Raw genomic sequence first — 14,794 nt, forward strand, 5'->3', positions numbered from 1 at the left:
ACAAAGAAATACATGTATTTAAGCTATTTAATAACAGCAAAAAAATTTACCACCAGACTACAATTCAGAACTGAATAAATAAAGCAAATTGTACATATCAGAGTATGGTTCTAACACAAAAAATTCTACATTGTATAATAGTTGAGGTTGTTTGTAGTGGGGTGGAGTGGCTTCCCACTGACCCCTGAGCCTTGGTAGGCAGCACCTGGCCCTAGCAACTCACCTGACCAGAAACCAGGAGGTGAGGCCAGGGATATAAAAGGCCTGCCAGAGGGGCCAGAAGCCTCCCTTGTGCACCCAAATGAGGAGCTGGACCCTGGGGAAGCTGAGGACTGGCCTGGGCCACTGGGCCTGCTACTGGCCTATTGCCAGGAGAGTCTGCTTAGCTGGCCAGAGTGTCCAGAACGATGGTGTCCAGAGCACCTGCACTGGACCCAACTACAGCCCAAGGGGGAGAAAGGAGAGAGCCCAGGAGTAGTTGAACCCTGTTTGGCTGAGCTAGAACCAGGTCAGCACGTTGCGGAACGGATCCCTGTTGACTCAGCAGCAGACCACTGTGCTGCTGCTAGGGCCCTTGACTGACAAAGTGGAGTGGGTGGTCCTGCATCCCTCCTGCTACCCCAATTTGGGTGGCAATCTCCCCCCTCAGCTGTTCCTGATTAGTAGCCTGCATCTGCCAGACCCCCATCAGAGTAAGGGGACACATCTGGGGTTGTTGCGAATGGGACTTATGAACTAATTGTTTGTTTGCCAGCCGCCTCGCCCTGAACCAGAGCCTTGGCTCAAACAGTTTCCTGCTGCCCCGCCCTGAACCAGGGTCCGAGCCTTGAGCTATTTGTTTGTTTGCCTACCACTCCACCCTAAACCAGGGCCTGGGCTTAAAATTGTTTTTCTGCTACCCCGCCCTGAACCAGGGACGGGCCATAGAATCGTTTATTTGGTTTCCTGCTGCTCTGTCCAGAACCAGGGATGGGCCTGAGGACAGTTTATGGGTTATTGTTGCCCTACCCTGAACCAGGGCTGGTGTTTAAAGACTATTATTACAGACTGCTCGCTGGGCTGTGGACTACCCTAGGGCTGGCCGCCATAGCTGATTCCCCACAAGAACTGAGTGGGGTATAGCGGGGCGGAGTGGCCGTCCACTGACCCCGATGGAGAGGAGCCCCTCCCCGTGCCCTGTCGGGTTACATTGCTCAAGTACAGCCATTACCAGTCTGAACATTAAATTATGAAATCACTCTTACACAGATTGTGTACTGCTTTCCTCACTATAGTGCATAAGCCCCTTACCATAATGCACTAAGTGACATGACTAACATCTGTTACATGTGGTTTGTTCTTTCCCTCATTCCTTTGCAATGGGGAGAATTGTGTGTGTAGTGGAGTGTTTGTAGGCTTTATTTTGTGTGTGTTATGCTCTGTGTGTATATTAGAAAAGTCAAGATCATAGAAGTGTCCCTTGCAATTAGAGGGGGAAAGTAGTGAGGTTTGTGATAGGCCTTACTTCCTGTGGGAGTTCATTCAACGACCTTGGATCAGCCCCCGACAAAGTTCTGTTCCTATCACCAATAAGCTTTACTATTATGATGGAAAGTTTTGATGGGCCCGTAGGTGTGGAGTTGTCGATCACTATTTCCAAATTGTAGGTAGGTGAACTTTTAAATATTCTGGCTACTGAGTGGCTTGAAGGTAGCATAAGGACTAGACCTTTTATTTGATTTAATATATTATGGAAAGTCAGTATAGAGACTAAAGGTCAAGTGTGAGTTTCTTTGTGATAGCCTGTGTTGCTGAGAAGATATGCTACAACATTCCTTTCTGTTAAAATTTTCTGAGGGTGGATAGCTTCATGTCCAGGTATATTGCATTGTTGTTGCCCAGTAGAATGGAGACTAAGGTATGTATAATTAAGGGCAGGTCATTGTCCACCTGGATGGGATAAAGTGTCCTAGCCAATTGGAGATGATAGAAAATATAATGTATGAATGCAGCTATGTGAGAATTTAACATTAGCAAGAAATTTAAAATTCAGTTCAGAATCAGATTGTGTCGTATGAACTGCATAGCAACCAGCTAACTAGTTACAGAAAACATGGCCTTTTTCTGGTGCCATTCAACACGGATGTTTCATCCATAAGAAGTGTAACTAAAACCAAAAACAACTCAACCGTTTTGTTTTATTTTGTTTTTGTTTTCCAGGGCTCTTATACTTGACAGTTCCTCTATGCACAACTTTTCCCTCCTTAATTGCTTTTGGCACACTATTGGGATTTTTTGATGCTGGAAACTATGTTCTTTTACCTGTTCTCACTCTGGACTTGATGGGAGCAGAGAAAATGCCTGTGGCCTGGGGATTTATGATGGCTGTCCACACAATTAGTAGTTTTGGTCCACCATTTGCAGGTGAGTTGTCTACATAGAGAAGGTGTATTTGAGTGTGCCCTAAATAAAGATGCAATTGCATATGCTAGTATTTCAATGTTTTTTCCATATGAAGAACTATGTTTAGCCCTCTCTATATTAACAACTTTACTAACAATATTAAAGTGTTCTTACAATGATTTCCACTGTCTAAAGTTTTTGATAAACTTAAAAAACCACAATGGTCTGGTAGCACTTTATAGACTAACAAATCATCTACATGTTTAGTTAGTCTATAAAGTGCGACCAGACCATTTGTTGTTTTTTAAGTTTATCCTGTACAGCAGGAGTTCTCAAACTTTGTGATACCGCAACTCCCCTCTAAGTTGTTCACATCCCCCCCTCTAAGTTGCTTGTGACCCCCTGGAGGGTCGGGACCCACAGTTTGAGAAACGGTGAGGAGTCCTATGGCACCTTATAGACTAACTGAAGTGTTGGAGCATAAGCTTTTGTGGGCAAAGACCCACTTCATCAGATGCGTGCTTCAGTTAGTCTGTAAGGTGCCACAGGACTCCTTGCCGCTTTTGCAGATTCAGACTAACACGGCTACCCCTCTGATAGTTTGAGAAACGTGGCTAACAGACTAACTCAGCTACCCCCACAGCTATAGTTTTTGAGACAGCCCCTCCCCATAGACCTAGAGATGATGCTGGAAGAATTAATATTAGGGAGAGAAATTTAAAACTTCTTCAAGTTGATGCTGCCATACATATTTTTTTTCGCTCAAGGTGAATAATTTTTCTGTTCCTTTTTCTGTTGTGACTGTGACAGATACAAACACAGGGATATCTTGAGAACATTATATTTAATTTTATGAATATTATCTGTATATATTAAACAGTCTTGAGACCTGAAAACTTCAAAGACCATGATGTTGAGATAGGCAGGATGATAAGAGCTCATGGATTAGTTGAGACCTTTGTATTAATAAGCTTTATGTAATCATGTGTTCCTGGCTGACTAGAGGTGTCCACTACAGAATCTGGAATCACTATGGGGTGATTAATGCAAAATTCCAAAGACAATTGTATAAATATCCATCTTTATGTCTTGGGTCCCTAGGGATAAAGACAGTGACTGGTTTTATCTGTTTTCAAGAGGCTGAGACACTAAGTATGTTTATACAGACAGTGCTGCAGCTGTACTGATAAGGCTGTGCCACTGCAGTGCCTTTGGTGAAGATGTTCTATGCTGACAGGAGAGAGCATTCCTGTTGCAATAAATAACCCACTTCCATGAGTGTTATAAACTATGTTGAGGGATTGCCCCAAGCAAGTCTAACTAATGTTCTAGCCCCTACTTTTTTACTTTCTCTGAAAGGATAACCATGTCCTAGATGAGTACTCCAAGCACTTACTAAAGTATACAAAGGAGGCAGCCCTTCATCTTCTAGCCATTTTGTGAGTTTTTCCTTTGCCAAAATGCCTATGAAGCAAAACAAATTTTTCAGGACTAAACAAAATGTTTCATTTGTCATTATCTAAACATTTTGAATTTTTAGGTTCAGTCAAAACTATTTGGCAAACTCGATGTGAGTTCACAAATCGTTTCAGTCTATCTGAAACTGCATTTTTAGTGAATAAACTGTTCATCCAAAAAAAAAAATCCCCCGGTCTACTCACCTGCACCATAGAGACAAACCTTGAAATAATGGGCTTTCAGCCCATCTGACTTGCATCCCACTGGACCCACCAGGGTATTTTGCAAGAGGCGAGGGAATTTTCTCCACAAAGTTTAGTGATTCAATATATGGTACATAAATTAAAAATGCCTTCTCACAGGTGAGTACATAATATGTCTAAAATATTGAATGAAATAAAATAAAGTGTTTCAAAGGGAGTTTTAATTATTTTAGCTTATAGGCTTTTCTGTCTTTTCTAAGGCACTCATTACTGCATTATAGGTTAATAAAGAGCAATATGAAGATAAAGATGTGCTTTGATGCAGGGAGAATACAATTACATGCAATTGGAATATTATTTATTTCAGGATGGATATATGACTTGTTAGGAAGTTACAACCTTGGATTTGTAGTGCCTGGACTTTGCTCCCTTGCAGCAGCAGGTATTCTTGCTTTCATTCCACGGCTTAAAAATACATCAGTACAACAGAAGAAGAACATTATTCATGCTTCTGTTTGTGAGGTAACAAACTCTATCATACCTTGGGAGTCACCACTTCCTTCATCACAGGTAAACTAAAGACTGAATGCAACTATGCTAAAATAATCTTTCTATGTTTAAACTTCTTTATTCTAAGCATATAGGAACTGGTTTTCTAAAATGTACATGAAGCCAAAACAGCTATGTATTATTCCTGGGTGAATTCTTATCCGAAAAAATTAAAAATTGTTTGTACAATATTTTAAAATTATGCAAAATTGTGCATGTTTTACATGTCAAAATATGGGTATGTCTGCACTGCATTCCTCTTTTGAGAGAGGAATGCAAATGCAGCTGAGCAAAATTGCAAATGAAGTGCAGATTTGAATTTCCCACGCTTCATTTGCATATATCAGTCCGGCCGCTTTTTTGAAATACCCAATTCCGAAAAAAGAAATGCTGTCTAGACACGGTTATTTCAAAAGAAAACCCTTCTTTCGAAATTACCCTTACTCCTTATAAAATGAGGTTTAAGGGCAATTTCAAAAGATGGGTTTTCTTTCAAAATAACCGCGTCTACACTGCGTTTCTTTTTTCGAAATATGGTATTTCGAAATAGCGCCTGGATGCGATTATGCAAGTGAAGCATGGGAAATTCAAATCCTCACTTCATTTGCAGTTTCATTCAGCTGCACTTGCATTCCTCTCTCGAAAGAGGAATGCAATGTAGAAATACCCTATAATCACACCAGTTTCAATTATTTTAGTAATTTGTTTCAAAATACCTGTCAGCAACTATGTATGTAACAATACAGACACACACACAAACAAATCAGGAGTAGAGAGTTAAAGAAACTCCTATGATAACCCTGTTTTGTCTGCCCTCTTCCCCTCACCCCGAGAGCCTAGCCAGGTGGCCAGATACCCACATCCCTTTTCCCCAAGAGCCCAGCCATGCACACACAGACACAGCCAAGACACTCATATCCTGGATCCCCCCAGAGCACAATTGCAGGACACCTCCTAGCCCAAATACTTGCACCCTTTATTCCCAGAGGCCAGCCATCGGGCACTCTCCAGCCCAAACACTCTCACCTCCTACCTCTCAGAGCCCAGTCATAGAGTACTCTCCCAATCCAGACTCCCCTGCCCTCAGCGCCCAGATGTAAGCTCCCCACATCTGCACACCATACTCCCCAGAGCCCAGCAGTGGCTCCCCCCAGCCCAAATATACCCTTCCCTCCCAGACCCCAGGTGCAGGTCCTCCTCCTTCCCCAGCTCAAACACTCCCATGGACTCTCTATCCTCCCAGAGCTCAGGGACCCAGAGAGCAAAACAACCAGATGTTTGATCTCAGGTTTGTGTGGAGTTTCTTGTATGTCACCCCCTTCCTTAAGGGCATGCTAGAAGCATCAGCAGCCCAGAACTCTCCTGCTCTGTCCTCCTTGCCCTGGCAGTGTCTTCTGTTTGGGAGTTCACCTCTACTAGGTCCATTGGCCCCTACTGAAAGCCAGCAGCACTGCTGTTCATTTCAGGTGGGAGGAAGGGGGAAGGAAATTATACACAGAACATTTGTTTTTGTGCAAATTCTGCATTCTGCAGTGGTGCAGAATTCCCCCAGGAGTAATAGCTAGATGGATGTGAGTAAAATATTTCTAACCTTCATTTAATGATTAGCACAATCTTATAATTTATTAATGTTCTTATCTTAATATATTCTGTCCAACTTAGTAATAATGTAATACTAATGCCCACTTTAAAAGTTTTGCCTATTTGAAAGTTTTTACAGGTTCTCCTGGTATTCCCCACTGGCATATATTAAAAATATTTCTCGAACAGGTACCAATTTTCAAACTGGTAGAAAAAACTGGGCTAAATTTCCCATTAAGGCAGTTAAATTATGGTTGCAGATAAATGGTTCCTTTAATTTCTACCACTGTACAATAATTTAAGGAAGATACCACTGTCATGCTATTTAGAGTGGCACATAACTGTGAGTGCCAGGTTCAGATCAGACTATCAGAAAACAGAGCAAAAACCCAAACTGGTGGAATATTATATCATTAGATTTCACCAAGCCAATAACAATTGTGGCTCCTGGATCACTCTGTCATGGAGTCACAGACAATCCTCTGAAGCACTCAGGCTTTTCTTATCATGCAGACAAATTGGATTTAGTGATAACTAGATCCCTGCAAATCCGTGAATATCTGCTTTAGAATTGCCAGTATCAGTATCCACAGATATGGATGCAGACATCTGCGGCTCAGTTTTGCAGATACTGATGCAGATAGAAATTTTGTATCCTAAAAACCTGCAAATTTGCAGATATCCTCTTCATATCCAGGCATACCCGCATCTGTGGGTGTGGATGCAGATATCTGCAGCTCATTTTTGTGGATACAGATGCAGATGCAAATACAAGTTTTGTCACATAATGGTCACATAAACCAAAAATTACACCACATCAGGTTATTCCCAAACCAAAGGACCAGTCACTTATACCAAATCAATTGGTAACTTTGCATTGCAAACCAAAGACAACATTGACAGTTAATGCTATAGTAAAGTAGCTAAAGCAAAGAAAAAAGAAATGAGAGTTTCTGAGAAGTTAAGCAAATAAAATACATTAACAGGCGAGTCAGAGTTTGCAAGTCCAGCAAGATAGTAGAGATGTCATAATCTCTCGGTTTCCCAAAAGCTTTTTTAGGTAATCCAGATGTTCCTGGGAATCTCCACATTGTATATGGTATATTTTCCCTAAAAGAGTCTAAAACAGTCAGACGTAAAGGACCTTTCCTTGAATCAGTATTTATAGCTTCTTCTCCGAAGATCCGGCTGAACATTGCCTTCATCCATGTAGATTTGATGAGCAGGAAATGCAGACTAAGGGTACGTCTAGACTACCACGTTTTGTCAACGGAAGTTTTGTCGACAGATACTGTCGACAAAACTTCCGTCGACAATTTGCATCCAGACACATGGAGTTCTGTCGACAAAGCAAGCCGCTTTGTCGACAGAACTCCGTAGTCTGGACGCAACGTTACAGGCAATAACACCTTCTGTCGACAGAAGTCTGTCGACAGAAGGTGTTTTGCCTCGTAAAATGAGGTATACCAGCGTCAACAAAACTGCGGAGTTCTGTCGACGTTATGTCGACAGAACTCCGCGGTAGTGTAGATGCTGGTATTGTTTTGTCGACAAAAGTCCACTTTTGTCAACAAAACTAGGTAGTCTAGACACACCCTAAGTCTGTGAATTTCCATTTTTTAACAGAATAGCCCTTGTTTTGAATATAATACTCTTCTTCATATTTCTAAAACTCCAATTGCATTTGATGGGGTAATTTAATTATGGGGATACACACGATGTAAAATCTAATGTAATAGCAAACAACAATCCTTCATAGTTTTCATGAAGTTTACTCATCAAGTGCATTCTTATCATAATACTAACACACCCTTTTGATCAAGAGATAATTAGTTGGGGGGGGATCTACATAGGGTAATGCCACAGCAATCAACAGGTTAGATAAGTGAAGACTATACCATTAACATTTCCTTTTAACCAAATTAACACACAAGTAAATTGGCCTGATTACATTACAATACTTCTATTAGCATATGAGTAGATTAGCTTGCAACCCTGTGCTGAGTTGGCACCAGGATAGACAACATCACAATTGCCATATGTATTTTACCTTTGAAAATGAAATGCAGCCAGAATATTGGGCAGTTGGCTATATTTTCAGTTTCCAGGCTAGTGAAGTGAAAAGTGCTGCCTGGTGTCACACAGCAGCCTCTCCAGTCAAAAAATTTCCATTTAATTCTCTACTGAAATAAATTACTGGATCCTGTAAACCTCATTTTTTGAGGAGTACAGGATCTTTAGAAAAGGGCTTTTCTTTTTGAAAGAACCGCGTCTAGACTGCGGTTTCACTTTCGAAATAGTGTTTTTCTAAAGAACGCCGAGACACGATTATGCAAATGAAGCATGGGAAATTCAAATCCTGGCTTCATTTGCAATTTCGATATGTCTAATTTACATCCCTCTTTCGAAAGAGGGATGTAGTTTAGACGTACCCTCTGACTCATGAGGAAAGGTATAGATAATACAGAAAATAATGTATTCTTTTTATATAACTCCATGGTATGTCCACATAATGAATACTGAGTGCAGATTTAGCCACCCATCTCAAAAATGATATATTGGATTTGGAAAAGGTACAGAAAAGGGCAACAGAAATTATTGAGAGCACTGAACACATTCCATATGAGGAAAGATTAAAAAGTCTGGAACTTTTCAGTTTGGAAAATAAATGATTATGTGGAGGGGATATGATAGAGGTCTATAAAATCATGAATGATGTGGAAAAAATTGAATAAGGAAGTGTTATTTACTCCTTCAAATAATACAAGCACTAGGAAAACATGAGCAGTCCTGTGGCACCTTAGGGTATGTCTACACTACGGGATAAGGTCAAATTAAGATATGCAACTTCAGCTACGTTAATTGCATAGCTGAAGTCGAAGTACCTTAACTTGACTTTGGTTAAGTACCTTAACACTCTCCCTTCAACTTCCCTTACTCTTCATGGAAGCAGAACTACCAGCATCAATTGGAGTGTGCACCTCAGTTCAAATTAGCGTGTCTTCACTAGATCTGCTAATTTGAACCTTGGAAGATTAGCAGCTTTGATCTTCTCTGTAGTGTAGACATTCCCTTAGAGACTTACAAAGGTATAGGATCTTGACCTTTTGTAGGTAAAACCCACCTCATCAGATGAGTTGAAGTGGAAATACAGAAAATCCAAGAGGCAGGTATCTGCTGTTGATGTTTCAGTTGTCACAGAAATCCTCCTGTTGCTAACTGTACATAAATCCTTGCACCCTCCTTCATAAAAAGTATTGCTTGTCAGTCACCCACAATAGAATAAAGATAGGGACTATCATTCAAAGAAGAAGTGGTTTCTTGTGCAGAAACTCAAGTTCTTCGAAATGTGTGATCCCTATCTGTATTCCGCTACCTTCCTTCTTTCCCGATTGCTGCCAATCTTGACATGAGATTTGTGGTAGACATAGAACTGGAGAGATGACTCCATTTATACCCTTGGCACAGAGGATGAGGAGACAAAGAGCATTGGTGTGAACCAACCTATATTACTAGCAAAAATCTTATGTTCTACAGGCAAGAAACTCATGAGCATCTAGGTGGAATATGGGTAAGTACCTCACATAGAAGGTAAATAACTTAACTTTCAAGATAAAAATGTTCACGCCTACCCTCCAAACCATCAACTGGAAAGGCAAGCAGTCATTCACAGACTTGCAGAAAACTTACCTCCGTGTTCCAATTTTCCCTCCAATTTTCTCCCATTTAGCTTGTGGGCTTCACCGTTTCAATATTAATCATTGCCTTTTGGACAGGTAAAAGGGGATAGAATATTTATGAAAGTCCTTGTGATATTATAGCAGCCCTATGGTGGGAAGAGATCCATTTCTATTCCCGTCTGGATGAGTCATTGATCAGAGCCCAGTTCAAAGATAAAGTGGAAATAGGCATTCTAAAAACTGTATAGTTCAACATATAGTTTTGTTGAAGAATTGGAGAGGGTTCAGAAAGGAGTTACCTGGAAGTTCTGCCTTACAGTGAGAGATGTAAAATTATTCTGTTTGGTTTATTAAAAGATAAGGTTACAAGATTAATTGACCACAAGTTACAAAGACAAAATATTGGATACTAGATAGAAGTCATAAGTGTTTTTTAACAGAAGAGTTAACTATTGGAACAAATTACCAAGAGATATGATGGATTTTCCATCACCTTGAAGTCTTTAAATCAAGATTGGATGTCTTTCTAAAATATGTATTCCAGTGTTCAATCAGAAGTTTCTGGCTCAGTGCAGGAATTACTGGATAGAAGTCTATTAGAGCATGTCTACACTACAGAGTTTTGTCAGAAAAACTACCTTTTTTTCTGACAAAATTTGAGTTACGTCCACACTGCAATTGTGTTCTTCCAAAACAGAGGTTTTTTTCAGGCATTGGCAATCCTCTTTCTAAAGGGAAGAAGCCTTTTTCTGAAAGAGCTCTTTCGAAAAAAGGCATATATGGATGGGGAAGAGGGAGTTCTTTTGAAAGAAGAGGAAAGAGGAAAAAGCACAGGTGCCCTGGTGGCCACTCCATCCATCGTAGCCACAGCTTAAATGCAAGATAGCATCCATTCAGTGTGGACGCTCTCTTTCAAAGAAGCAGATCACTTTTTTGAGTGGATGCTGTCTTTCGGAAGAAATTTTTTCAGAAGATCTTTTCTGAAAAAAGGTGCTTCTGAAAGAAGCCTGCAGTCTAGACATAGCCTTAGACTGTGTTATACAGGTCAGACTTAATGATCATAATAGACCCTTTGGGCCTTAAAACGTATTAACCTACAAACATCCCATTTTCTTAGAACTTCTGATATAATTTAGATATTTAAATGTATCGTGTCCATATTTATGTTTTCATTTTAATGTATTTTCTTACAGAGTCTAAGTGATTCATATGCAAAATACAGTTCTGTTTGGACTTCCATAGCAGACTTACCTAAAGTTGAGTATACTCCTATATCATCTCCAACAGAAAGCACAACAGAAGTAGAAATACCTCTTGAAGAAGGCGAGGCTTCAGATTCAAAAAAAGAAGCATATGTGGCTTTTGTAGATGTTGAACAATGTAAAGATGAAGACCTACATGATGAAGGCACAGCAAAGACAGAAGTACCTCCTGAAGAAGATGAGTTTTCAGGTTCCAAAAAACCTGCACATGTGGCTTTCATAAATGTTGAACAATATGAAGACAAAGACCTACTTGGTGAAGACACGGGAAAGCTACCTTTTGAAGAAGGTGAGGTTTCAGGTTCCAAAAAAGCAGCATATGTGACTTTTGTAGATGGTGAACAACATAAAGATGAAGTCCTATGTGATGAAGACAGAGAAAAGGTAGAAGTAGTATCTCTTGAAAAAGATGAGACTTCAGGTTCAAAAAAAGAAACACACGTAACTTTTGTAGATGTTGAAGATGAAGACCCACATGTTGAAGGCACAGCACAAATAGAAGAACCTTTTGAAGAAGATGAGGCTTCAGGTTCAAAAAAAGCAGCACATGTATCTTTTGTAGATGGTGAACAACATAAAGATGAAGTCCTACGTGATGAAGACAGAGAAAAGGTAGAAGTAGTATCTCTTGAAAAAGATGAGACTTCAGGTTCAAAAAAAGAAACACACGTGACTTTCGTAGATGTTGAAGATGAAGACCCACATGTTGAAGGCACAGCACAAATAGAAGAACCTTTTGAAGAAGATGAGGCTTTAGATTCAAAAAAAGCAGCACGTGTATCTTTTGTAGATGCTGAACAACATAAAGATGAAGGCCCATATGAGGAAGGCAGAGCAAAGGTAGAAGAAGTAGTACCTCTTGAAAAAGGTGAGACATCAGGTTCAAAAAAAGAAACACATGTTACTTTCAAAGATGTTGAAGATGAAGATCTGCATGATGAAAGCACAGCACAAACAGAAAAACTTTTTGAAGAAGATGAGACTTCAGATTCAAAAAAAGGAGCACGTGTATCTTTTGTAGATGCTGAACAACGTAGAGATGAAGGCCTCAATGATGATGATGATGATGATGATGAAGAAAAGTGATCAAGTATCACTACCAGTAATTAAACCAGTAGTATGAAAACGATGAATCTTAAATTTAGATAAAGCTATTCACCATCAGTAACAATTTATTCTGTTATACTATATCCTAGTTTGATGGAGAATTGACTAATATTTGTTAGATCATTCTTGCTTTAATTATACTGCTGTTTCATACTTCATATCTAAAATCAGTTTGTTGAATATTGTATGTAAAATTGTAAAATTTAAGCATTTTAAAATATGAACTGTAGTGGGATTAGAACATTTTAATATATTGCATGGTTTTAAAGAAACACTAAATATATTTAATTTTGTTAGCAAATTACTTATTTCACTACTGACTATCTCCTTTGGCGGTAATGGAGAGGGGTGAATGGACTGGTTAGCTATTCTTTAAAGAGAATAATGTTTTGCCCTACAACAAAATAAATACCACAAATCCACATCCAGCCACCAGAGTATATGAGGGACCACCAGTTCTGTTCATCTCCACAAGTGTTCCATGGAAGTATGTGAAGCTAAAGGTCCATTTATACCAGCTAGGGATCTAGCATTTAATCCAGGGATCTGAAAACACTCTGTTAACTATAATGTGATTATATTTGCTTTGGAGATAGATATCTTCTCTATACTTCAGTTTGTAACTAGACCAAAATACTAGAGACCATATTAGGAATGGAAATTTAAATTTAGGAGTCCTGTCTCTGAGGGTACTTCTACACTTCAAATCACTCTGAGCTCAAAACTTACATCTCATGGTCTCTACTCTACTATCTAGATAATGCTGTTGTCTCTGTTGCTGATGAAAACTAATGGGGAAAAGTCATGGCATGTAAATCCCACACAGGCACCAAACTATACCCGAGAGTGCTAGGAAAATCACTGATTGCATGGGGGGAGGGATGTCATGATAAGATGCAGGGAAAGGATTTAACAGAAAAGATTTTACAGAAGGTAAAGAACTGTACCAGGCCTAGCTTGTGGGCTGGAGTGAAACACAAGAGTGTGAGGATATTGCATTATAGCTGAGACTTGCCTGTGAGGAAGAGGGGTAGCAGCTACCCCCTATTGAGGCTGAAGATTTAGTTGTCTTTATATTTTTGTTGGATGTGTTAAAGGACTCTGTGACTGGATGGATTCAGATTCCTGAATGTGTCTGGAGGACCAGGTTATTTCTATGGCCTCTTGGGAAACAGGCACAGCTGCCACAAAGTCACATCCAGCCACCAGAGTGTATGAGGGAGCACCAGTTCTGTTCAGGAAGCAGCTGCAGGAGATAGGAGCCAGACTGGGATTCCTACATACACAGGAGTTCCATGAATGAAATAAACAAGGCCATATGAGTGTTTCAGTTAGGAGTTCACAAAACATATTCAAGGTAAAAAGAGAATAACCCTGCAGACTGTCTCTGATTTAAATATTTTCTGCAGTTGCTTGGGGGAGGTAGGTAGCCAGTGTACTTTTCAAAGGGAAAAGAGACACTCTCATCAACTAGATACATCATGTATGTTGACAGTGTACGAACCATCCGATAAGCCAAAAGCAAGGTCTAGCAATGGGCCAAAACTTAAAGTTTGGAGATCAGGTATGAAGGGAACAACAGGAAAAATGCAGCATGTGTATAAAATTAAAAGTTTAATAAAAGCAATAGGGTATGTTCAACAGAATCTTTATTATTTGTAAATGATCCTGGCCCAGATCCACAAAGGCATCGCAATGCTCAGTGTCATGACACCTATCTTTTAGGTGCCCAGAAAATAATAGGAATGGCAATGTGATCCACAAAGCCTTGATCCTTCTATCCATGATTGCATATGTCTGTTCCATGTAGACGTGTGCATGCCTCGTACATCGTCAAAGAATGCTTTTGACTTCTGGCAAACATAGCAACATATGTGCTGGAATATGACAGACTCCACCTCAGGAGACTTCAGGAATGGCTAGTATCAGTGTATGATCCCCGTTGACATAGTCTAGACCCATATTTCTCAATTTGCGGGACACAAGATGAGTTTAGAGGGGTTGCAAGTTCAGAGCTGACATTACAGGGTGGCAAGCAGAACAGTTGTCAGGAGCCCCACACCACAGAAGGGCCTGTAAAGTTAAATTACATGCTTCAGGCTCAGGCAGTGATGCTCAGGCATCAGCTCCCCCTTCCATGGTGGAGCTCAGGCTTCAGCTTGAAATATCTTACTTGAAAAATGTTCAGAAATTGCTTATGAATAACAGAAGGCTTTCAACTAGGCATACATACCTGGCCAAATTAAAACATTTGTATATCCAATCTCAACAGAGAAGTCTCTCTCCAAGGCAGACTTCCATTAACTACATTTTGGATTATTTGTTGCACCTAAAACATCAAGGCGTGACTGTCATGACTTGGACATAGGCAATCAGATCTAATGGTCAGAGCTGGAGTCGGGAGTCAGACTGAGCCAGGTACCAAGAGAGTCCAAGACAGGCCAGCAGACAGACTCAGAATCAGGAGCAGACCAGGTCAGGTTACCAGGAGATTGGGGACATGCACCAGGTTCCAGACAACAATGAAAAAGTGAAGTTGAGGACAAAATAGGGTCTTTCACAAGCAGGATCC

The 14,794-nt window shown here is 40.2% G+C and overlaps 1 protein-coding gene across 2 annotated transcripts in view; it reads left to right on the forward strand.

Annotated features, from left to right (window-relative positions):
• Positions 1-13,856, forward strand: part of LOC102455633 (monocarboxylate transporter 10-like) — a 45,985-nt gene extending 32,129 nt beyond the window's left edge. For both annotated transcript variants that reach the window (XM_075924633.1, XM_075924632.1), the window contains exons 7-9: positions 2,200-2,403; positions 4,411-4,613; positions 11,047-13,856. In XM_075924633.1, coding sequence (XP_075780748.1) covers positions 2,200-2,403; positions 4,411-4,613; positions 11,047-12,201 — 1,562 coding nt within the window. In that variant the 3' untranslated portion in view covers positions 12,202-13,856. The remainder of the gene's footprint in view (positions 1-2,199; positions 2,404-4,410; positions 4,614-11,046) is intronic.
• Positions 13,857-14,794: the final 938 nt, after the last annotated feature.

Source organism: Pelodiscus sinensis, chromosome 3 (assembly GCF_049634645.1).
Source record: "Pelodiscus sinensis isolate JC-2024 chromosome 3, ASM4963464v1, whole genome shotgun sequence".
Lineage (NCBI taxonomy): Eukaryota > Metazoa > Chordata > Testudines > Trionychidae > Pelodiscus > Pelodiscus sinensis.